At 34.8% G+C, this 25885-nt stretch overlaps 3 protein-coding genes across 3 annotated transcripts in view; 1 reads left to right on the top strand and 2 right to left on the bottom strand.

The window, feature by feature from the left end:
• LOC132167417 (short-chain dehydrogenase TIC 32, chloroplastic-like) overlaps nucleotides 1–5368 on the top strand; it is a 7974-nt gene extending 2606 nt beyond the window's left edge. The window contains exons 5-8 of the mRNA XM_059578385.1: nucleotides 145–229; nucleotides 2819–2903; nucleotides 3783–3829; nucleotides 5210–5368. Coding sequence (XP_059434368.1) covers nucleotides 145–229; nucleotides 2819–2903; nucleotides 3783–3829; nucleotides 5210–5368 — 376 coding nt within the window. The remainder of the gene's footprint in view (nucleotides 1–144; nucleotides 230–2818; nucleotides 2904–3782; nucleotides 3830–5209) is intronic.
• A 2536-nt stretch (nucleotides 5369–7904) lies between these two features.
• Nucleotides 7905–13247, bottom strand: LOC132165426 (ethylene-responsive transcription factor WRI1). The gene is made up of 7 exons (XM_059575985.1): nucleotides 12844–13247; nucleotides 12692–12774; nucleotides 12495–12503; nucleotides 12299–12387; nucleotides 12087–12211; nucleotides 11852–11928; nucleotides 7905–8695 (listed from the first exon to the last, which is right to left on the bottom strand). The coding sequence occupies exons 1-7, from the start codon at nucleotides 13047–13049 to the stop codon at nucleotides 8064–8066; spliced, it is 1221 nt and encodes a 406-aa protein (XP_059431968.1). The 5' UTR covers nucleotides 13050–13247; the 3' UTR covers nucleotides 7905–8063.
• A 2674-nt stretch (nucleotides 13248–15921) lies between these two features.
• On the bottom strand, nucleotides 15922–24788 carry LOC132186106 (uncharacterized). The gene is made up of 8 exons (XM_059599922.1): nucleotides 24173–24788; nucleotides 23873–24040; nucleotides 23665–23763; nucleotides 23427–23537; nucleotides 22185–22316; nucleotides 21175–21312; nucleotides 20304–20528; nucleotides 15922–16473 (listed from the first exon to the last, which is right to left on the bottom strand). Exons 1-8 carry the CDS (start codon nucleotides 24575–24577, stop codon nucleotides 16075–16077), a joined length of 1677 nt encoding a protein of 558 aa, XP_059455905.1. The 5' UTR covers nucleotides 24578–24788; the 3' UTR covers nucleotides 15922–16074.
• Nucleotides 24789–25885: the final 1097 nt, after the last annotated feature.

Here is a 25885-nt window from a genome sequence, read left to right on the forward strand (position 1 = left end):
ATATCAGACAATAACTTGACAAAATAGAACAAATATCATCATACATCAAATATGACACTTATATGTTGTGTTTTATTTAGATGGTCTACATTGACAAGAGAATCTTGCATACATTTGATTGTGTCTTGATTTGCTCATATACAGGTATGGCGCTTGGACTGCATCTGGATATAGACAATCAAAGCTTGCCAATGTTTTGCATGCCAACGAGCTTGCAAGACGTTTGAAGGTATGTGAACTTCTCTTCCAGGATATATAGCAGTGAATTAAATAGAAGATATATTCACAGTAAAAGAGTAGATTAATGACACTTTTGAACATTTTGCAATTTTTTAGACAACATAGCCCGACATTAATTATTTATGTTTTGCTATGATGCTTATAATGAGTTTTAGCTCAATACTGAGCAACTCATATGCCTTATTTGCAAATTTTCTTCTCCACTATGTCAAGAGTTGATTTTCAAGAATCAGATAATTTTTTTTTCATTAAATATCTTAAGTTAATTCTGAAATCCTGAAACTCATTTATTTATTTATTTTGTATTAGATATATATTACGAGATGTGTTTGGTGTCATTCTCCTGCACATATTTTGACTATTTTTTTTTTTTTTTTTGAATTCACCATTGAATCTGTAGGATCTACATATTCAATTGCGGATTCGCACATCTCTTATACGGAGATAGACAAGAGATTTGTAGGATAACAAAACCAAACATTTCTCATATATTTCAGCTTTAGTGTCTTATCTCTGCAATTATAATTTTTTTAATAAAGCAAACTAACTCTCTTGGTATAAGGTTCAAATATATTTATCCCCGCTTTAAAGTGTTGGAATGGATACTGAAAGGTAACAGACTTTTAAGACACCTTCCAACTTAATACATTTCATCTAGAAGGGAGCCTTTTGAGATTTATGTTGGTAAATTTTGCTATGTCAAGAGATTGGTGATAATCCATGTGGACCCCTTTGTCCCCTATATCTTGTCTGCAGTATAAAATGCTTGTTTATATGGAATACAAGCCTTCTATGACTAACAGATTATGTCTCCTACAAGTGCTTCTTTTAGGCCAATGTTTGTCTTCTCACTTCTAAGCATATAAAATTTAGAAAAGTCCTTTATTTAGCAAGTAACTTAACATTACCTTACTTACCAAAAATTAAAAAGGTGTCAACAGCACCATGACTTCATTCTTTATTAGTTATTTAGCCATAAGTGTTTGAAGGGAAAGACCATGGTGAACTGTTGGGGAAAAGAAGGCGAGGTGATAGATTATGTGTGTTAGGTTTTTAGACTGGCTAATTCGGTGTCCAATTTGGATGAATGTTAGACTGATTTAAACTTGTAATAATTGGTTTTTTTGGTCGTTCGTTCGCTAGGACGTTCAGACACATTCGAACAACATGAACCAAAATGTAGTTACAGAATTGACTGTTTGCTAGAGCGTTCAGTGGATGGTTATAACGTGAGAATCTCTCTCTTAGGTTGTCTAGACTTAAGGTGGTAACACTGAGCACGAATGTGACCCACTTTACCACAATGATATGATCACTAAGGAGTCGAGGTTGTTTCTTAGGAGGGTTGACACCCTCAACCTTAGGCTTCACGAGGCTCTTAACTTTTTTCCTTTGGTCTCCAGACTCTTAAGACACCCTTCTCATTTCTAGCCTCCTAGGAATAAGACTAGAACTAGGTTCCTATTCCAAAAAACCATATTATAAGAGGTTTTTGTCTACAACATTTTCTGACCTAGCTTCAAAATTCATGCACATAACTTATTTTAAAAAAATGTACTTTTCTCGTCAATAATTACTTTGGACTTTAGGTATGAGATTCTGGTTCTTTTTCATAAAAGAACATTATTATAAGGGGTCATTATGAAGCTTCCTTTTAAATGACATATCTTTTCTACAAAAGAGCAACATATTTTGTATAGGACTTGGAATATGGTTTTTGGGCTCTTGGAAGTTGAAGGACTTGAATGAGAGTTTGAGGAAATTGAAAAGAAGATGAAATAAATGGGAGGAGACATAATGGAGGACTTGGTCATGTGATATGGGATGTTGGAATGTAAAAGACAAGGTTGCTTTTCTTGAGAAGCCAAAATGCATTCATGCCCCTCCCAAAATGGAAAGTTCACCATCACATGTAAAGTTTGCTTTTTCCCTTAACTTTACCACTTACCAAGACTCATTAATTAGCAAGAGTTCTACTAAATTAAGTGTGATTGAGAATAGGTAAAGCTCTTAATTAATGAAAATTTATGCTACATTAAAAATCATATGGTTTATTTTCTATTGTTCTTTATGCCATATGATATGAACCAAAACGTTAAATTATGAAATCAATTATTTATCATTTAACATTACTTCGAGGGACGGAGTTGGGGGGGGGACCAGTAGTGTCCCTCACTCCCCCCCAAATTACAAGAAAAAAAAAATTAAGGTGAAAAAAAAAATAATTTAAGGTATTTTTTGCCAATTAGTCCCTCCAAAAAAAAAATAAAAAAAAATTGGCCTTTGGTCCCCCAAACTCAAAACCGGCTCCATCCCTGAGTTTACTTCACATATCTAAGCCCAAAAACTTGAACTAAAACTTATACCAAATGTGAGGATATTACAATTCCTTTAAAAAAGATGTCTTTGACAGAGCATCATTTGATTCATTTCTCAACTGTTGACATATACCTATATGTATATGTCTAATATATATTTAGACATATACATATACCTTGCCATACTTATCACACTGTGTATATGAAGGTAGCAATGTTAAAGTGGAATCCATAATATTGGTATTTGTTTCTTGAAACAGGAAGATGGGGTGGATATATCGGCAAATTCACTCCATCCGGGAGTAATCACCACCAATATTTTTCGTCATAACAACATTGCAAACAGTATGCACTTTGTTGAATTTCATTGTAAACGCATTTTTGGTTTTTGGTTTTTTTTTTTTTTTTTTTTTTTTTTAAGAAAACTCAACTTTAGACCTCTAAACTATTATGCATTTTGAGAAGACTCTCAAATTTTAAAAACTCTCAATTTAACCCCTAATCTTTCAGTTTGATTCAATTGACTCCCCTTCGTCAGATTCAACCGTTAATCCCTAACGGAAATGATTAAAAAGACCAAATTACCTTTCGATTTTCCTTTTTTTAAAAAAAAAAAATTTTAATTTGAAATTAAGGATAAATTTGAAATTTTATAAAAAAATTCAGAAATATAAACGTCATTTTATCACTTTTTAACGTTTAAAATCTGACGATGTGAGTACATTGCATCAAATTGAAAGTTTAGGAGGTGAAATTGAGAGTTTTTGAAATTTGGGGAGGTCTTCGCAAAATGCGTGGTAGTTCTCTTAAGCAAAGTTTCTGCCTTTTTTTTTTTAATTTTTTTAATTTTTTTATTTTTGGAATTAACATCCTAAAAAAAAAAAAAAAAAAAAAAAAGCATTTTTGGTGTTATTGGGCTGAAGGTAGGTTAATTAACAAATGTAGGTGTAATAGTATATGTTGGAACTGTAAATTTTAATGAGTTTCATAGTTTAATTAATTCAATCCTATGGATATCTAAAACATGGCCATACATGTAAAAACATCATGGTATAATTTCTGAAATCATGCAACAGCTCCTCCATGTTTTCATGTATTTCCTTTTCCTATGTTTCTCAAACCTCTTTTGCTGGAGATAATTTTGTTATTGAGGGTCACTTATTGACTCCCACTTATGTTTTTGATGCAAAATATTGGGGACTTATAGCTATCTTTATTTTGCAGGTCTTTTTCATTGGCTTGGTAGATTTGTGCATAAAAATGTTCAGCAAGTAAGCAGTATTTTAATTAGACATGTTAAATAGCTTAATCAACTAAGATGTATGAATCTTGTGTACATAATGCAGAAACCATGTTCAAGTAGGCTCTAAATATTTAATCATCTTGTTGTCATAAAAGTAATTAAAATATTGAGGTTTGCTTTAGACTCCGTTTGTTTCGACGTTAAATGTTTGTTGTTAGAAAATGTTTCAGTGAAACCATTTTTCTCGCTGAAAACAATTTTTGACGTTTGGCTCATAAAAAAAATTTGGGAAGGTGGTGGCTCCGCCAATGTCTCTGACAACAACTCCGGTGGTGACTCAATGTCTCTGACAACAACTCCGGTGGTGACTCTAGAAACTTCGGCGGCGGTGAGCGAGAGAGTGTACGTGCGAGAAGAAGGTTGATGATGTAGGGTGAAACTTACCCCCTATAAGCGTTACGAGGTGAGTCATTGCTCGATTTTCGTTCACCAGCAGCTCGTATGATGAGAATGCAAATTCAAGGGCGAATTCTTACCAACTTGGGGAGGATGATGTAACGGGAAATTTGCACCTAATGAGTTTTACTAAAAAAATTATATCTAGAGTTTCAGAGATTGGATTGGAGCAAGCTTTGCGGCGTTGGAAAGCTAACTCAAAGATATACAAGTTATTTTTCACAACGTTTGGCTAGTTCCGATGTTTACTAGGTCAAAACGGGCTGCAAATGGAATATTGGAAAGCTGGACGGCCATCGTAGAAGCTAAACCGACTTTATTTCCATTTACTATTAGGGTTAGGAATCTAGGGGTTATAAATAGATGCTTATAACCATAAGAACGTAGCTTTTGATTATTATTCAGTTTTTATCAATAAGAATACTCAGAGTTGAGTTTCTTCAAATTTTTCCTTCAAACTTTAGATAGACTCTAGCGTTTTGAGAAAATTTATTAGATCTTTGATAGACTCAAGATCTAAAATATTTATCCATTCTTCTTGCTGTTATACTTTGCATCCCACGACGTTACGCTGCACCAATCAGGTACTGTGGACCGAGAAGGAAAAGCTCAATTGTTAAATGGTTTACAATTTTAATAGCTATACACAATTTTATAGAAATTAAAGAAGGTTTTCTAGGTCTATCGAAAATGTTTTTGGCTTGACCATGATTTTTCAGTCGTACCAAACACCAAAAATAGAGAAAACGTATTTAAAAAAACATTTTACTTCGAAACAAACGAAGCTTAATCTTGAACATTCATGGTTATTAATTTTGTCTATGTTAAATGCCAAAGAAGGAAAGGGTTCGTAGGGCACAGTAACTTGGAATATAAGCATTCATTTGATCACACCATACTCTTGCTTCTTGCTTCTTATTTTTCGTGTTTATGATTTCGTTTATGATCACAGGGAGCCGCTACAACATGCTATGTGGCACTGCATTCTCAAGTCAAGGGGGTTAGTGGTGAATTCTTTTCGGACAATAACCTATCTGAGGCAAGCTCACATGGTAGGGACATCGAATTGGCAAAGAAACTCTGGGATTTTAGCATGAATTTGATTAGATGATGTACTTGTTGAATAATAAACTTAATTTTAATAACATTTAGTTGAGTCTTTTCATTTGATATTCTCATATGTTGCTAAGTAATTTGAAGAGGTTGTCTTTTAGTTTTTTTCAAGCGTTATTTTACATAGGAGTTACATAATATGTAAATGAATAAAGTTAATGTAAAGAAGTTAGAATGATCATTTGTATCCTATAAATACACATGTAAGCAAGTTATTTTCATCAAGTTGAATAAGAGAACACAAAGTCCTCTATTAATTCATTATTCATCTTCCTATTTTGTCTTCTCTCGTGGTGTGTGTTGTTTCAAATTTTTAACAAAGTGATATCAGAGCCACAATTTCTTGATCCTAAAGAAATGGCCAATTCAACATTGCCATTTCAATTTCCTCACATTTTCCAAAGACAATATTGATAATTTGTGCATTCGCATGAATGCATTGCTTGTATTGTAAGATGCTTGGGAGATTGTAGAAAAAGGCTACAATGAGCCTAGTGATGAAGCTTCTTTGAGTCCTAATCAAAGATAAGCTTTTCAAGGACTTCGAAAAAATGGTCAACAAGCTCTCACTCTTATTCATCAATGTTTGAATGAAGCTATGTTCAAGAATGTTGCGAATGCAACCACCTCCAAGAAAGCATGGAAGTTTCTCCTAAACTCTTATCAAGGAGTTGATAAAGTGAAGAAAGTTCGCCTTCCTGCATTAAAAGGCGAATTTGACGTTTTGCGAATAAAAGAATCCGAGTCGATTGCGGATTATTTTTCAACGGTGTGGGCACATTAGGTGGTCTGATCAGAGATTTACAACATTTTCTCTATAACAAATATTTTAAAGATATAGAGAATGATTAAGGGAAGCTATTGGGGTGTATTTTGACATAGGAAAGCAAATAGTAGTTTGGATCCTTAAATGTAAGGAAAATGACGAGGAAATTGTTGGGAATGCTCTTACATCAAAAAAAAAAAAAAAAATCAAAGATTTTTTTTTTTTTTTTTTTTTTTTGTAAATAAAGTCATGTGTATTTACAAAAAAAATAAAAAATAAAAAATAAAAAATAAAAAATAAAAATCAAAGATTGGTTCATGAAAAGTGTGTACAATTGAGTGGCCATGCATGTCATATCTTGTATATTAAGCTTAGCCCATCATTCATGCGAATTTGACGTTTTGCGAATGAAAGTTCGCCTTCAAACTTTAAAACATCAAAATGAATTAAATTAAAAGAATTAGATGCAACAACTCACTATTTATCAATAACCAATGTGGGACAATGTTATACATATGTGTGTGTGTTTTTCTTGGGTTTGCTCCATTTTGTCCTAACAATGTCTGAGAAGCAAGTGTGATAGCAACGAGGAGGCATGTATCCTAAATATCTAAAGCCCACCGGCCCACCCTTCCTCTTCCTCCTCTTTTGGGCCTTTTGGTTAAAAGCGAAGCCACATTAAGAATTGCTTGTTTTCTTTTCTGAACTTTTTATTTAAAAAAAGACGTCTTTGTCATTGTTCCTTCCTCTATTAGAATTTAATAGAAATCTAATTCTAATAGAAATCACAAAACCTCTATGAAATTCCATGCGTTTTGAAAGTATTTTTAAAGTTTAAAAACTCTTAATTAAAGATGTCGAAATTTCAATTCCTTTCAATTACCCTATTTTGTTAGAATTTTTCATTAAATCTTATCAAATTTTTAAAATACCCATGTTTTTTATTATAAAAAAATAAAATAAAAAATTTGTAAAGATTCAAGCATTTATTTAGTTTAACTTTAGAAGTAACATCAAGATGAATGAAAATTCAAGAGATTTTTATAAAGTTTTCCCAAATCTTAAAAGACGAGCCAATATAAGATGAGTGTAATAAATGAGTATGAAATGTAGTGTTTTAAGTAACTTTTTATATTAGCCACTTAAAAGAAAAAAGACAAAAAAAAAAGAAAAAAGAGAAGTGTAAACTACTTAAAATAAGCTATATCAGACAGTATGACATAAGTGTGATAATCACTTAAAAAAAGTTAAAAAAAGACGTTTTTGTCATTGTTGCTTCCTCTATTAGAATTTAATAGAAATCTAATTTTAATAGAAATCACAAAATCTATATCAATTTCCATGGGCTTTGAAAGTATTTTCAAAGTTTAAAAATGCTCAATTAAATTTAAAGGTGTCAAAATTTCAATTCATTTCAATTACCCTATTTTGTTAGAATTTTCAATTAAATCTTATCAAAATTTTAAAAATACCCATGTTTTTTATTATAAAAAAATAAAATAAAAAATTGTAAAGATTCAAGCATTTATTTAGTTTAACTTTGAGAGTAATATCAAGACAATAAAAATTCAAGAGAGTTTTATAAAGTTTTCCCAAATCTTAAAGGATGAGTCCAACCAAAAGGTTTGGTAGATTGGTAAGAATATTACAAACTAGGTGATAATTTAAGAAGAGTAATTGTAGTTTTTTCTAAATAAAACTAACTCAATTGATTAAATAAAGCGAAAAAAAAGAAGAAGAAAAAACTCAGAAGTGACAACTTTTGTGTCCCCTTTTACTTTTTACTTTTGAATAAAAGAAATGAAAACAGGAAAGACGAAGCCAAAGACATTCAGAATCTTTCCAATCTGCCTACCCAGAACAGATCCCACCAACAAACTTAAACAAATCCCAACAATCCCAAACCTCCTAAGAGACCAAAAAACAGTCAAGCAGAATAGATACAAGAAACCGATGTTGTTGTTGAAGAAGATGGTGAATAAGAAGTAGAAGAAGACAACAACAACCTATCCTGCACATTGTCCTCCTCCATGCTCCTTGAGACACCAACAACCTCAGCCCCATTCATGTTGTTTCCATCATCTTGATTAGATGCTGCTTCAAATATCAAATGAATGTCATCCTCAAATGCTGCGTGATCGAACAGGTCTGTCAACTCACATGGTTTTCCGAGCAGGAGGTCAGGAACTGTGAGCGGAGCGAAACCCGTGTCGATAAAGCTCCACGGGTGCTGCTCGTTGGCTGCAGGGTCCAGAACCTCCATTGAAGAAGTAGTGTCCATGCAAGGAGGGAGCTGTGTATAATGAGGCTGCTGCTGCTCTAAAACCATTTCTTCTTGCTGTTTTTGTGGCGGCGGCGGCGGTTGCTCCACCTCTACTTCTGATCTAGTGCAACAGTTGGGGAGTGCCTCTGATTCAGCCAAGCTATGGACATTGAAGCCAGGGATTTTCTTCTTTAAGCGGTCAATGTAATTACTGATGTCAAAATTTGTCACTGCATTAGCTCCTCTGTACTCTATGGCTGCCATATCATATGCTGCTGCTGCCTCTTCCTGTGTGTCTTTTGAAAGCGCAAAGTTCAAAAAAGTTAAAAGAAAGACAAGGATATTCCATAATTAATTAATTAATCAGATAAACAAAGATGGAACTTTAAGAGAAAAGAGTATTATAATGCAGAAAACTTCAAAATAATATATGGATGGGATTGGAATTCACGTGTCCATGATAGTTTACTAAGTTTGATAACTTCATTTTATTGACTTCCAAGATTTTTAGCTTAAAATATAGCATTAATTGTCAGCAAATCGAATCACAATGAACAGCCTACCCAAATCTACCACATATTTATGCTTCCCACTTGAATCTCAAAAATCAATACACTTTTGAACAGCCTTTACCAACCACCCAATCTTTCCAATTTATGGAATGACTATGTTCATTGTATAAGAAGTGAAAAATAAAAACAAAAATAAAATAAAAGGATGATACACCCTATAAAGTAATAAAAAAAATAAAAAGATATAAACTTATTTTGTTTTAGTACATGAAAAGGTGTTATAGAATTTTAAATTACCAACAATACCAAGTACTCAAAGATGCTGGAATGTTAACCCTTTGAAATTATAACTATTGCAATTGAGCCAAGAAGCCCATGGCCCTGAAATTAGGTTGTCTTGTCCTACTCAGAACAAATGGCCCTGCAACTCCCCTCTTAGATTGTTCGAATTTCAATTAAATCTTGACAGCTTAAATTCAGGAGCAAACTATTTGAAATTCAAACTGCTCGAAACAAGTAAGCCCTACAACCTTCTATCTTTCTGGAGATCCTAAATTCAGGAGCAAACTGTTCGAATTTCAAGCTGTTCGAAACAAGTAGGCCATGCAACCTTCTATCTTTTTGGAGATCCTAAATTCAGGAGCAAACTGTTCGAATTTCAGGCTGCTTGAAACAAATAAGCCCTGCCTCCCCTCGATCCTAGTCTGAGTATAAAAGACTTGGAATTCTAACCCTAATTTCAGTTAAATTCTGACAGCCTAATTTTAAGCTGTTCAAAAACGGGTAAGCTCTACCGCCCCTTGATCCTAGTCTCGAGTACAAAGACTTGGGATTCTAACCGTAGAAGAAAAGGCCAAAAATTTGGCAATAAAAAATCATAATTAGCCACCAAAATAGGTGTTGTGAGGCGGGGGGGGAAGGGGAAAGGACTTTTGGGTTCCCTACAGCAATTAAAAGTGCAAATGTTAGTTGTTTGAAAGCTTGAAAGCCAGGTGTTCACCACCAAAAACTCCCTTCATTCTTGCCGCACAGACACACACGAGAGCCCTCGTGCCCGTCACTTTCCAACAGGTATTATACAAATTGCAACCTGTTTTTCTTGAGAAGGACAGCCAAAGAGGGTGTCACGTGCCGCACTGCTGGCATGCATATTATGACGGTCACCAAAATCTGGTCAAAACCAGTTTCATGTACAAACCGCATGCAGACTGCACAACTCACACGTACGCTCTCAAAACCCACCTTCCAAACGAAACCCAATATTTGTGCCATTAAATCTTTGTCTCTTTCCCCTTTTTAATTTTTTTTTTTTAATAATGCTACTCTTTTATATTATACTATTTATGGGTATATTTTAAATAAATAGCTTTTCAAGTCAATCACTTAGGAAAAAAAAATAATAATTAAAACATATCACGTTAGCCAATATAAGATGAGTGTAATAAATGAGTATGAAAAGTAGTGTTTTAAGTAGCTTTTTATATTAGCCACTTAAAAAAAAAGTGTAAACTACTTAAAATAAGCTATATCAGCTGGTATGACATAAGTGTGATAATCACTTAGCACTAAATATTACGATGACTTTTCCAATTATTTTTACCATTTTTCAAAGGATTTGTTTTTTGTGCAAAAATAAATGGTAAAAATTGTGAGATTGAGGAGAGTTTTAGTTTATTTTGTCACTGAAATTAATTTCCATCACTTATTTTTGTATCAAAGGATTTAAGAAATAATTAGAGACAAGCCAAACTCTTCCTGTAATTAATCTTCAAAAACTTCTAGTAATTTATGAGGTAAAATATTTTTTAATCCCAAAAAAAAAAAAAAAAAAAAAAAAAAAAAAACCAAGTTAACAATATGTAAATAAATGATTGAAATTGACTATAGTACCTGTCAAAGTTTTCCAAGTAAATATTACCTGTCAAATTGAATAGGTAGAGGTGGCAACAAGTTTTATATTAGTATAAGGCATCTTTATTAAAGGTTATATTAAAAATAAAAATAAAAATAAAAAAAAAAAGGAAATTGACAATCAAGTCTAATTCCTATGGTTTGAAATTAATTGGCTTACTAGGCAGCAATATAAGTCAGCAAAGGACATTGAGGCCGGACATTAGCAGAGTCGAAAAGAAAAATTCCTTTCTCATAAATAATTTCCAAAAAACAGTTCGTCCGAAATGATTAAAATTAAATAATTTAAAAAACAAAAATCATAAACTGATATAATTCTTGAACTGTCAAGGGCTGGACACCAATTTTTTTTTTTGGAAGAAAAAAAAATAAGGAGTTTAGAAACTAAAATAAAACAAATGAATTTATTTATTTATTTTTTAAAAAAAATATGTCACCAATGATCTTCCTTGATGAATCAATGTTAGTATAGGCAGACGAACCCGAAAACATGAGAATTAGAATCACGCCAAAAATTCAAGTCCGAACAAAGAACGAAAGGTTAGGGGTGTGGATCTCTCGAGTGTATGCCTTGGGTAGACGAACCCCGCACTTTAGACCGCTTGAAACACCAAGATCCGAACCCCTCTCATTCCGTGCCCTAATTTCGGCCGAATTGAAATTTCGGGCCGAAAATTTAAAGAATCCCTATCCGATGAACACATTTGGGTTATTAGAATGTGAGTGAGAAAAGTCAGCAATGAGTAGCATGTACTCCCCCTGGCCTAGGGTAGCTCCATTAGCTACCTAATCCAACAGTAACAAATAGAATATCTTCCACAACATCAACGTATAAGGTAGGCTAACAACTAACAAGAATATCAGAAAAGGTCAATTGGTTGAAAAGCTTTAGGAACCTCTCCCCATTTATCAAGGACCTTCTTCTTTTTTCTTTTTCTTTTTTTTTTTTTTTTTTTTTTTCTCTTTTTTAATGTGTATGTATATATATATATATATATAAGAAAAAAAGAGATGGGTTTTGGATCTTACTATAAGTTCCAAGGTATAGATACTTGTTACCGAAAACTCTGCCAATTCTGGCCTCCCACCGCCCGTTATGGTGATGCCTGTGAAAATAATTCAACAGTAACATTAAATTTTCGCGATAAATTTTGAAAATAAAAATAAAAATCTTAAGATTTTTGACAATGCAAGCCTGATTATATATAATATTTAAAGTGTAATATTATTATTTTTTATTCAAAAAAGAAAAAAGAAAACCGACCTAGCCACCCCACGATACTTAGAGACTCCTCTGGAAAAGCCACTGCTCCGGCGGCGGAGCGATGCCAGGTATTCTTCCTTGGTAACATTTTGCATTTCTTCAAGCTCCTTCGTGTAGGTTTCTATCTGTTTCATTCATGGATGGTGAATTGATGAGAAAATTAAATCAATAAAAAAAAAAAAAGGAAATATATGTGAAAATAATTAATGTACCGGAAAATTCAAAGTTGTTCCAGGGCCCCAATATTTAAGGGCGGCGAGATCATAAGTATGAGCAGCAGCTTCTTCATTATCATATGCTCCTGTATATATATTGTAATCAAATGATGAACAAAAACAAACCCAGATGATGAAAAGGAAGATCAAAAAGATTAGGAAATTTGAATGAAGAAAAGGGATTGAGAGTTACCCAAATAAACTAAACGGCGACAAAAGTGCAGATGAACGTTGAAATGAGAAGATTTATCAGGAATAAAAACAGAGTCAGAAAACAGAGGACGAAATATAAAAAGGATTTTGTGAGGAATTTAATATTAAACAAAGGATTGCAGAGATCTCGTTGATTATCTCAGTTTTTTAAAATACATTTGAAAATTATGAAATTACCTTGTCGTCCTTTCTTGTTTTGAATGTTATTCCAGGAGCTCTTGTCCCACAGGTGAGCTTCAAACCTCCCCGTCCATCTATGCCTGCTGATCAAACATGAATATCACACATGCAAATGAAAACCCATCAAGGAAAATGTGAAAGAAAAGGACCTGGTGACTCCTCTGTAAATTGAGCTTCTCCGACCGCCGCCGCCAGTGGCGGCGGCGGCAGAGCCATTGGCATTCTGCAGGAATTTGTCTGGGTTGTGAGTTTTTCGAACACGCTTTGCCTTGAGCTTGTCTGATTGGTGGGGAATGTCAGGGCCAATACAGGAAGATGAAGAAGAAGAAGAGGAAGGAGTCGGAGACCTCTTCATCTTCCCAAGGAAAACAAGGTGGACGAAGAAGAAGAAGAAGAAGAAGAGTTGATGAGAAGAAATGGGTGACTTTCTGGTGTCTATGAAGAGGGTTGAAGAAGAGGTAGCAGCATTTTGGTAACCTAAAGTGGTTTACCAAAAACAGGAAGGAGTATGGAAATGGAGGATGTTAAAAAAGAAAGGATGTTTTCTGAGGGAATTGAAGAGAAAGGGGTTTAAGTTTAACCTTGGGTTAAAGTGGGAGATGGTTAATTAACCATATGAGTTAATTAAATGCCCAACACTTGGCTTTCTGGTTCAGCCATGCTACCAATGAGATTTGCTCTATATTCTGGCTTTCTATGGGTTTTTTTTTTTTTTTTTAATAAAAAAAATTAAAAAAGAATCTCTCCATGAAAAAGATATGTCGGTTACAATCTGGGTTTTCCACTGTAAATTGCTTGCCACAAAGGAACGTGTAAGGAGGCATCTGAACAGTGGGGTGAGCATAGAAGAGACTTCAATTTTTTACCAAATTAGGGCAACCAAAAAAAAAAAAAAAAAAAAAAACTTTTTTAAAAAAAACAAAATGGCAGAAGGGAGAGACTAACTGTGACTATTATACTTTGACGTGACCATAGTAGTACTTATCTGTTAAAACTGCACAAAAATGACTTAAACAATGAGAATCACAGGTATTCCTTCAAGTCGAACTAAGCTAAAGACGTCAAGATTTTCATTGCGGGTACATGTTTTTTTTTTAATGGAAAGAAAATAGGGCAGTTCGGTTTGGTCTGATTTGGTTGAAATTTCATGTATTTGGGCCAGGCTTGAAACTAGTTTGAATACTATATGCATTGATTGGACTTAGACAGGCCTGACTCTGAGGCTCAGCCAGCCCAAGGTGGAGCTCTACATTAAGAGCCATGCTTTCTTTACTACTACTGCATAAGCATAACTCTAAAAAGAGTTTTGCCTGGCTCAAGTGAAAAAATTATCGGAAATTCTCTTGTACTAAAGTGAAAAAAAAAATAACTAGATTTTTTCTCTTAATTTTACAATTTTACCGTTTATTTTACAAAAAGAAAAGAAAAAATTACTAGAGGCAAGCCAAACTACCGAAAAAAAAACACCTATAAAGACAAGAGACAAAACAAAACAAAACAAAAAAGTTATCATTCACAAGAGCAAAGGTGAAGGGGAGTACATAGTTGCAACTACTTACTTTTAGATATTTTTAGATTCTCATGGTTTGATAAACACACTAACCATTCAAGAGAATTTGGAGGACTCAACTATCGGCTTTCAAGGAAATGTGGGCCACGAGCCAAGGGCCTATTACTCAGGTAGATGAGTTTTAAAAAAGAATGGTGTGAATGGTTTTTTTTTTTTTTTTTTTGCTCTTTACTTGATGTAAAAGGTGATGAGTTTCATATTCAGGAAATAGTAGATTATTGAAATATTTAGATACCCTTTCACAATCTCTTTTATTGAAAAATAAAAATGTTAGTCCTACATACAATTTACATACGGCTAACTTATGTACAGACATAGTAGAGCAACGTAGAACTGCCATGTTAGTCAAGAAAAAAAAAATTATTTGCACAAATGAAGCCACATTTTGTCGTTACTAAGAGATGGCTACCCCAGTCACTCCCCTCAGTGGCCGATCACTCACTTGAAAGTTAGGGTTGGTCGGTCACCCTTACCAAATTTTCAGAAATGGTTATACCACTCTAAAACTATGAGTATCATCGCATCTCCAATCAGGTGGTTATGACCACCCTCCGCATTGTGGTTGAGGGAGGTGCCAAGCAAGAGAGGGTTTGTACAAATTCTTCTAATTGACATGGCAATCCCACATCAAATTGCCAAGACAGCACTTAAGGCTTGTACATGTTAATACTCCTACTGTTGGACACCAAATTTTGTTTTAGTATGACAAGAAACGTGCTCTTAATTGGAGTAGGGAATTCTACTCGGGGAATTCGAGTTATGGTGGGTATATTCTACTTTCATAAAGAGAGGCCTTTTAGAAACCCTAGCTATCTTGGAGCAAATTGTCACTATATAACTCACGAGTAATTCTATTAATCATCTCTCCCTCACTCCCCAAAGCCTATATAGGATGGTCTCCTTAACCAAAAAATCAATTTTCATATACCAAATGTTATAGAGGACCACGACGTATAAACTTTAAAGCATGAGAAGAGAATAAAATGAGTAATATATAACATTACTCATAACTCTCATCTTATTTGGGATATGCACCGACTTGCTGGCTCAAGATCATCACCATTGTAGGCATAAACTAAGAACAATCTTAAAATTTGTCGCGCACTTGCATGGAAGAGAAAAGCCCTATATCTCATTATTTCAAGCACATTATTTAATAATAAAGTTCTGAATGGTCAAATAGACAAATAGAAGGATTCAAAGCCTTTATATTCTACCAGCTACGGGCTGCCATAGCCTGGACTGGACTAGGTCATGCCTTAAACCTATTATTTTGCCAAAAGACATTTTGTAGCTCAAGTAGGTAACTCTTAATTGATTATAGATATTGGGCTTAAAAGCTCCCTAAACGTTTGAATTGTTTTGAGTAGATTATATGAAAGAAATTTAGATAAAGTACAAAGTCAGGCCAAGCTAGGCCGAAGCTAATCAAAACCACACCAAACTTCACACGGATAAGGATCTTCTCCATCTCAAGTAAGATGAAAATTATCTATTTTATAGTTTAGATTAAATTTCACAAAATCTAATGATATATATATTGCTTAAATGATATGACACTATGTACATCATTAAATGACCCGATTGGCAAACATCATGCCTGAAAAAATAAAAAGAAAAGGCGAATTTTCCTAAAGCATGTACTTCACTAAGCATAAAGGAGAAATCATTCATGATATTCTTGGTAACTTGCATAACAAGCAACTAAAGAGCAAAATTACATGGCTTTATACAAGTGTTGTTCATTTGTTGTGCATAAAAGTAGTCCCAGCTTCACATGCGACTTGTGGGGTTTCAGTAACCAGAACATTCAGATGATAGAAGCAAAAGGAGAAAATGAAAGTGTGAAATTACCACCACACAAAAGCAAACTGCCAGACTCAATTCTGTTTCTTAATATGACCCTGTCAAACAACAAGCTTTCTGCTGAGGTCTGCAGATTATATTCATCCATGTTGTAACAGTTTGATCTTGCAATCTCCGAGTCAATGTCATGTTTCTCAAAATTTCTGATATACTTACTAATATCCTGTTGAAGATCAAAAGTTTTAGTTGTCTTGCCAGCAAAGGAGAACTGAAATTTCTGACCCTTTTCTGCAATGGCACTGTTTGGACTGACTCGATCTAAGTTGCCCTCCTTGCTGCTGCTACTGGCTGTTAGTGCAGAAGCATCATACCCACTCATGAACTGACTTTGAACATCCGATTCCTGCGAGTATGAAAATTTTGTTTCAGGAACCCATGGTGCAATTCATAATCAAAACCTTCGCGTATATAATTGTGCAACCTGTATACTTGCTTAGGTTTTGTGTTTGAGAACTTCAAGATTCATATTTTTCAGAGTTACGTTAAGAGTTGAACAAGCAAACAGAAAGTGGGAAAAAAATAAAACCACAATTTCAGGAGAAAAGGGATGTGTATAACCGGTACAGCTGCGTCATCCTGGACTTGAACCAGAGACCTCACCCATGAAGTAAATCATTGCACCTACGGTCCAACCAATTGGGAAAAAAATCAATAGATTCCTTTTCGGGAGCAAGACTTGTAGGAGGATTGACTCATCAAGTTAGATCAGGAAAATCTTACGGTTTTACGAAACCGTGTGGCTACAACTGTTTTACCAGTCTATTTGAGTCTCAGGTCCCAAAAGTGCATGATAAATACCGCCAAAGCCCGAGGAAATATCTTGATTCATCCCTTTTTGAGGAACTACCAAAACAATTGACCCTTCAAACATTCCAATATAAAGGATTAGACCATTTTTATTTTTACTTCCCCATGTCCCCCATGTGTGGCGACATGGGGGCGAAAAATAAAAACAAATAATACAATTTCATTTTCAAGAGGATACCCTCCTATTTTATTTATTAATGCTTTTCCCAGAGGTTTGGAGAAACTTGCAATATTCAACAACCCCAAAGTTTATTTATTTATTTATTTTTGTATTCTTACATGGGCGTTCTAGCAGACATTATGCACTTGTTACACAACAAACTCTTAAAGGAAGCTCTAAGCAAGGAGGACAACAGGTAGGAGGAATGGAGGTTTGGGCTCTAGAGGGTTTTGGTGTTTTATGAAACCCCTTCTCCCTCACTTCACACTTCAGAGCGTACCATTCTTATTCTTATAGAGAGAGAGGCACTTAATTTATATGATAAAATTAGGTAGGTTCCTATCTACCCAAACTTCTCTGGTTCACCCCCAGCATTCCCCACTTGTCCGACTGATTGCAATAATAGCTTTTTTCACAGTAGGATTCACTGCAATGATAAGAGACATAATATGAACAAACAAAAATAATAGAATATTTATGGTTTTCTACATTATGTTATTTTCTCAACATTCAGTTTTATATTGATTCCTTGCGATGGTCCGAGACGAGGCGGCACTTGTGATATTTAGGCTTGGGAAGCAATCTAGGAGGCCTCAATGACCATAGATAGAACCTATCCAATTTTTACAGTGGTTGCTGTACACGAACTAGCTGTACCTATCATTTCAAAACTCCAATGGCTTTTGCTACCATAACCTTCCCGACCACTTTTTTCTTTTTCTAGTCCTGCTGCCCACTATGCCAAAAGTGAGGGATCCCTCTTAGCTATTACTCAAACAAGCAAATAGTATATATATAATAAAAATATATAAAAAAGCAACTTTACTAAATAATGTTAATCCTATGGTTTGCTTGTGGAGTAAAACAGAAAGGAATAAAAATGGGGAAAGCTTCTTTTTTTTAGTTAATATTCACCAAATCACAATTATTCTATCTGATGTTGTAGAGCCGGGAGAGAAACATGTGCAGAAGAACAAAAATTTAAACATTTAATTCTCAAAACTTTCTTCCTAGTTTTCTAATCACAACCAAAAAAATTAAGAGCAAAAAAAAAAAGGAAAAAAAAAATTCTCAATAAGTTCTATGTTAGTTATTTCTCTGTCAACAGTCCTAACTCCTTGCCCAACTAGCCCTCTAAGTCACACTTCACACTTGTCACAGGGCTTTCTTCCTCTTTAGTAATTCTCTCGTACTCATCACCCCTCTTTCTTTTTCCTTATGGAGTCCACAAATCCCCACCATTACTTCAAGTCAGACAAATTGCCCAAACTCAAATTTTAAATGTTATCAGTCCGTCTCTCTTAACTTATTACTTTCTTAGTACTGACGCTCACCGCCCCACTACTGGTCTCACTTTTACTCAAACAAACATATTCACTGGATCTTCTCAAATGGGCAAGCCAAAGGTTACTTTGAAAGCTTGCTCCACCCCTATTCACAGACTCCAAAACTCTCTATCAGTGGTGGAGATCCCTTATCAGAACCTAACCATTATTGAAAGCCTTGACGTGCATCACAATGTTGAACTCTAAGGCAGCCAGTCTGATGTTATTTTGGCCTCAACCAAAAAAAAGAAAAAGAAGACAATTTGTACATTTTGGTAATCAAGTTTTTCAAATTAGCGACAAGCAGACCACGGTTCACTTCTAGGCCATAAAATGATTTTAAACAACCTAAAAGGCAATTGGTCATAGTTTATCCTTACCTGGAGCTCTCTTTGTGATTTAAGCTTACTGATTTAGATAAGGTCAATTATTTTAACACCTGTTGCTCCACGACAGGCATTGGTCTGAACCCTATTCCATGGGTTACATACAAACAATTGTCTCTTGATTTAGTAGAAAGGCTGAGTAAAAAACACTAGCTACCTCCAAAATGCTATGAGGTTCTTACTCCATGGTCGAGTGTAGATATTGAAAAAGAATCAATAGAATTCTTAAGACATGGGACAAATACAGCTAACAGAATTCTTAGCATGACTCATCTTGCTGCCAATTCAAGTCCTCCAAGCTCGAGTATATAGCACATTTGATTGTCATCTTGTTATAGTATTAGAGACTTGATTATCAACAAATTACCCATGTCTTTCTTTGTTAACTAGGACCAACTCAATGACTCCACCAAAGATGTTGAAACTCGCAATTTCCAAACTGATGGTTCTTCTCAGCATCCGTTTGAAAAAGGCTAATTGTTATGGATTGAAAACTCGGAATAAATTATAATTGATTCTACAGGGCATGACCTGGATATACTTCTATTTTTGCATACTACCAGACATGAATGCCCTTGATGGCAACTCCCACAACACACAAATATATATTGCATATTAAACCCAATTTGGGCCAATTATAGTATTTGGCAAGTTCAATGTTCATTACACATCTAATGAACATTACATCAAAGATTTTCTTAAGATACGGTAGAAAATTACTTAAAATATGTTAATATAGAGAAGGATTTGAACATAAAGTTGAAAGTGCCTATTCCATTATTTGACGGGTGAAACTAACGCGAAGGTCAATCACATAACAGTATCTAAGTAACTATCTTATGCATCATTTTCATGTAACAATATACAAAGGCTGTAGACCGAGCACCTTCAAATGACAACCATGGCAACCGTTACCATTTATTTTGTAAACCTCAACTCAACTCAACTAAGCCTTGATCCCAACTATTGGAGATTGGTTAGATGGATCCTTTATTAAAAACTTCTCCTCATGTCACATTCAGCCCCCCTTTTAACCTTTTTGCTCCCACATCATATAATCACTACTCACACCATTGTGTTTGGAGGCCCAGTGCGAAAGACATCCAACTTTTTTACCATGAACTTATTCCACATTCATCAATATACACACCCAAATTTTTGTTGGGGCCTGCCTCTTAACCACTAAAAGATAAGCGCACCTTGAGACATGCAACCAATGAACTTGGACACAATTTACTTAAAGCCCAAATGCGGGCTTCAAGGAGACAGCAAGTGACTCAACGTGCATGCCAGGTAAAAAGAATGTCATTGCTATAGCTTGCTTATAGTATATACAACATGAGAAACTGCAATCTTCATGTGTAGTCCTGGACAGCTGTATGTACTTAAAGCATATCATGGTCCTCTCATGGTCAATATATGTTGCATAAGTATGTAACATAACAATTTGAGATGAAAACTAGAAAGATAAGCACCAGTTGGTGAGGAGATTGACCTGTTTAGTATTGAAGGAACTCTTAGCATAAGTGGTGGCTGAAGTGCCCGAACTTGCTTGGAGTAGAGTTGCACTGTAATTTACTGGGGTAGCAAGATCAAGCGGTGGGTCCTCTGGTGATGAGAAGTCAGAACTATCAAATGTAGATAGTGATACGCACTCATCAAAATAAGCCAGGGCTTCATCTTCTAGACGTTTTGACATCTTCCTTCTTTCAATACTAGACTGTCATCATATATCAATGAAATACACTTTTAGAAATATCAAACAAAAGGCACTCTTGTCTAGATGCTAGCCATACAGAAAATCCCCAGCATTCATGGTAAACAAGTTCAAGCCTCTCCCCACGTTAGCTGTATGCAACGATGAAACGTGACCAATATGTGGAGGAGTATTTTTGAACAGGGGGTGAAAAACCAGTTTATTGTAATTTCTACAATATTTGTACCCACACATTCCTTGTTTACAATTAGAGCAATAGACTCAAACCTTTTTTAAGTCACAAAATCATAACAAAAGGCGATCGTTATAGTTAAAAAAAAAAACGATGCATTATGCAGGATTATAGTAGATCTTATTCTAAAGCCATATTAAACAAATCAAGTTAGTATACTTTTCGTGTACAAGGGATTTGCCCTTTCTCTTAAAAAATTATTGTTCAAAAAAAAAAAAAAAATTGAGTTCTTTAGTTCTGTGCATCCAGTATCCCATAAATTTAAGCAATTCAATACATACGATGAACTACTGCTGGCTAATTATTCTCTCTAACTGAATGAATTTAACAAGATTTGAGGCAAATGAATCCAAGTACTGCTCACAGATTGTGTAAAAATGCACCACAATTTCAACAAAAGTACCAAAAAGTGCCTACTTTTCTTCCTGGACGAGACTTCTGCACATTAGGGGTCTTAGGATCAGGGAGTATTTCCTTCAGGATTCTACTCAACTCATGTCCACGGTGCTCCTCAACAGCCAACTCTGCTTTAAGTTTTCCAGCCCGTTCCAGGGACTGCAAGTTGAACACAAGGTCTATGAATTTAATTACAATGATTTGAAGAGAGAGAGAGAGAGAGAGAGAGAGAGAGATAAACATGGCTGAATAGAAATTTTACTGAACCAAGTAGCATGATTAGACACCGTAATGATTCTCCAAAATGGGATTGAAGATTTAGGACCAAGAGAACAACTGTTCTTCAACATCCTTGGTAGAGCAGCTTTAGGACAAGCTTAATAGAAATTTTAAACAGATTTTCAAAAAGAAAAGCTAAAAAATGTGTCATTAAAGTAAACAACAGAAGAGAGGTCATCATAAGTGCTTGCCAAATGCCCTAAGGAGGTTGATTTAGTTACCATATTAACTTTCAATTTTTCTGCATGAAGTGGATATTTTGAGGACGGAATCTGTGCACTTGTGCTTGACAGCATAAGGCTTATGGTTGTACGAAACAATGGCCTATTTTCTTAAAGGAAATAAGCATTTACTCGCCTCTACCCACGTGCATGAATAAACTCACTATATTTTTAATAAGTAGTGCATGAACAAAATTGATCATAGATAACTATGTCAATACGAATGGAGACAGACTAACTACAGGACCAACTGATGGTTCACCATCATATGGACAATCATTGTTCACCATATGGCCTGAGTAACTAGGGCATTTGCCCAAAATACTATAATCATAGATTGGTTCTATATCCTGCAGGATGGAAGCAATATATACACTGAATCATTGCAGTCATTAAATTGAAAAGTGCACGCATCTTTATCAGCCTCAAGGCTTAAATGCAGAAGTTGGGAATGTTCCCAACAACCAGACATGACAAGACAACTCTGGTTCAAACATATCCCCATCTACACATATAGCTAGGGAAAATCACCTGCTCAAGCTTTTTGGCATATTCTCTTCTGATGTCCAAAACTAAATCAACTGCACCTGGGTTTACCAAGTCAGGAGGGATATCAGCTATATTGGTAGTTGCAATAGCAGCAACATTACTCCTTCGGATAGCCTGAACTTAAAAGAACCAAAGAACAAATTATACACTAAATAGTGCTTGCACAATACAATAAAATGAGCAGAAGATAATAAATGTAACTAGCTGATACTGGCCATTGTGGCATTATCATAAGTAACAAAATATAAGAGTAAGAGTGAAAGCTAGGTTGCCAATTTACAAGATTCTGCAAGATATAGAGCACAAATATGAGTAAGCATATGCATACACAATCAAAAAGATATCTTAAGTTCGAAGTTAATGGAAGAAGTGGTTGTTGCTTAACTGTTGGAATGATATTTTCTTCTTATTCTTTTTAACAAGTAGTTGGAGTTACCACATTCACATTTTACAACTGAGGGAGTGCCGCAATTCTCATTTTGATAAAGCCAAACCCATGGATGAATTCTCAACATACCAACCCACAAATTGGTGGTAATCCATTACCGCACAAATGTATCAGGTTAGAAATCACAGTTCTTCATTAAAGAACTAAAGATATGCCAAGAATTCAAACAGTGTTAGTATTATTAAAACCACTTAAAGGGAGGCACCAAATATGCATTAAGCATTTCATTCTCAATCTAAGTTCCTAACAGTTAACATAATGGAATAGCCTATATGCTAGAACATTTGATCGTGGTTCCCCATTAATAAAAATTGGGTTGCCCCCACAAAGGTCTCTTCTATACCTTTTTTTTAAAATAATCTTTTTCCTTTTTCACACACTGGTGTACACTACCATCTATGAGGTGAATGAATTCCTCCCAGAAATCATGTCTTACAAAATCAACCAGCATTAGTAACAATGTCTAAGGTGAAAGCCTAAAAGCTTTTTTCGTAATTAGAAAAAACAGCGTCCTAACCTAATCACGATTTTGTTTTATGAATAAAACAAGAGCTTTAATTAACCTAATCCCAAAAATATTTGCTATTAATATGATTTTGTAACTAGTTTGTTTTGTTGATTGTGCTGATTAAATAGAATCAAATGCAATCAAGTGTTGTTCAGGAGAAGTCAGCAAATATGATATATTGCCCAACTATCGTCAAATTAACAGGCCCAATAACAGCATTATGCAATCAACTAATCGCTATAACATGCCCAATGCCATAAGAACTTACAATTTCAAGGTCATTTTGGATTTCAGAGACAGCACGCCTCACTTCAGAACGAACTGTTTCATATATTCCACTAGCAGTAGCATCACCTTCCACATTATCCCCTTGGACCGACTGCAAAATGAATTATGAAACAACTTTACATCGCAAGGACATTATCCATCATCATTTACCAATGCTTATTTTCCATCATAGCATTCATGTTTTCGCTAACTAGTCCACAATTTCGTCCACACCTCACCTTCGTTTGTTCACAAACTGCTTTAATAGTTTTCTCTTCAGCTCCCAAAGAACTCGTCGTCGACACTTCATCTTCCCAACTTTGAGCTTTCGAACAAGACTGAAAGAGAACCATACAAAAAAAGGCAAAGCCGATCAATGAAATATGTTCCCTTTCCACTAACATCATACAATATCTCAAAAAGAAAATGGGTCTACCCAGTTTGTACCAAATTCGCGGAGAAACTATCCAAAGGCTCAAGACCCGAATGCTGACCAGACCATATACCAGAACTACTTCTTACCAAGCCACCCTTTTTCCCATTACTAGACACTACATTCCAATTACTCCCCTTCCTCAAATCCTTTGATGAACCACATTCTTGCTCAGCCTCACTCTGCACAGACAACAAATTGCAGACAATTATCATTTCTCCGCATAAAACTAATCGAAACGCAACCCCAAATCACTTCCAAACCAACAGTCAATCCAAAAAACTCAGAATTCCATCGCAAAAAGAAGTCCTAACCTCAGAAGTCACACACCGCCGCCTCGACGCTGACCTATTGCGGCGACCCGCGTCGACCCACGAACCTTTCGTCACCGAGCGCCCCCTGCTGTCATCCGCAGCGCCATTGCTCGCCGTTCTTGCCTTCGTATTCGTAGCGTCGGGTTTGGGAGGCGAGCCAGAGCCTCTGCTCCAGAAGAGAGGGTTGTCTCGCTTATTCAAGAACTCGGAGATCTCAGCGTTGGTGGCGGCGGTGGTGGTGGTGGGTCTCCTCGAGAAAGCGCTCACGCTCCGTGATCTTCGAATTGGGGCGGCTTTCTTTTGTGGGTTCTCTTTCTCTGTGCTTTCTTTTCCTGCAGAGTGCGTGGCCGAGGTGGGGGAGAGATTTGCTCTTCTGGAGGAGGATTTGAAAGCTGCCACTGCCATTGTCTGTGCGTGATTATGTAAAGATAAGATGCATGGAAAGAGATGTTAGTGTGTTTGAGAAAATGGCAGAATCTGAGCCGAAGATGAACGATGCGATTGCAATTGTTTGAATTCAAGCAAAGTAAGACAAAAGCGAGAGCTATCGTTTCTTCCGCCTTTTCCGTCTTTATCGAAGTTGACGTCTCTATGACCCTCTCTGTCGGAACAGATGCTCAACGAGTCAAGATTCTTAGATGTATTGCTAAATTTCATTATTATTGAAGTGATAAACACCTTACTTCATTTAGTTTTGCCAAAAAATAAAAAATTAATCCTCGTGGTGCATTTTTAATAAGGATTTTTATTTTATTTCAAAAAAATAAAAATAAAAAATAAGGGTTTTTATTTTAACTACTCAAAATACAATTTTTTTTTTTTTTTCATTTTAGCGACTAATTTTTTATCCAACAGAACATGTATTTTAACTATTTGCTCTAATTAAATATTATTTTTTATCATTTCTTTTTCTTTCCCATAAAAAAAGAGAAAAGATTAAAAAAATACAAAAAAAGAAAATATAATAAAATATTACTTAAAAGTTACTACAGTAAACTTTCATATTTTAAAAAAATTTTATTTTACAAGGACCGGTGGAGCAAGAAAATAAGGTATAGTAGCTACATTTAGCTAAAAAAACTAATTTACAATGATTGATGAAAATGCTCATAGATCCTGTGATATCAAAATGAACTCAAAAGTTTCTGAGATATATTAAAAAAATAATTTAGTATCTACAGTCAAATTTCGTCCACTAATTTAACAGCTTTCGTTTCGTCCACTAATTTAATAAATTTTGTTAGTATAACACTGACCTAAATATGATACGTATCACAATTTTATTGGCTCTAATGTTACGCTATCAGAATCTGTTAAGTTAATTAATGGAATTTGATTATATGGACTAAATTATTTTTTTGGCATACTTCAAGGACTTTTGAGTCCATTTTGATACCACATAGAGTGAATTGCAAATCAGGTAAATCTCAGTGACTGATTTTGCATTTTTCCTTATAGTTTAACTACTTTATTTTTTAATAATAATAAAAAAAACTACTTTATTTTTAGGGTATTTGTAAAATAAATTCATGAGGAACGCGCTAAAACAAATCACACTATAATTTTTTATTTTTTTTTTTTCAATTTTAAGACCTAAGTTTGTCGAAAATGTGCAATAGATCCTTTCATTGGTTTTCTATCCAAAATTTTGATGTATGTTAGCACCGCGTCAAAATTTTTGCTACATCACCTTCAAATATTAATTTAATTAAA

This window comes from Corylus avellana, chromosome ca1 (assembly GCF_901000735.1).
Source record: "Corylus avellana chromosome ca1, CavTom2PMs-1.0".
Classification (NCBI taxonomy): Eukaryota; Viridiplantae; Streptophyta; class Magnoliopsida; order Fagales; family Betulaceae; genus Corylus; species Corylus avellana.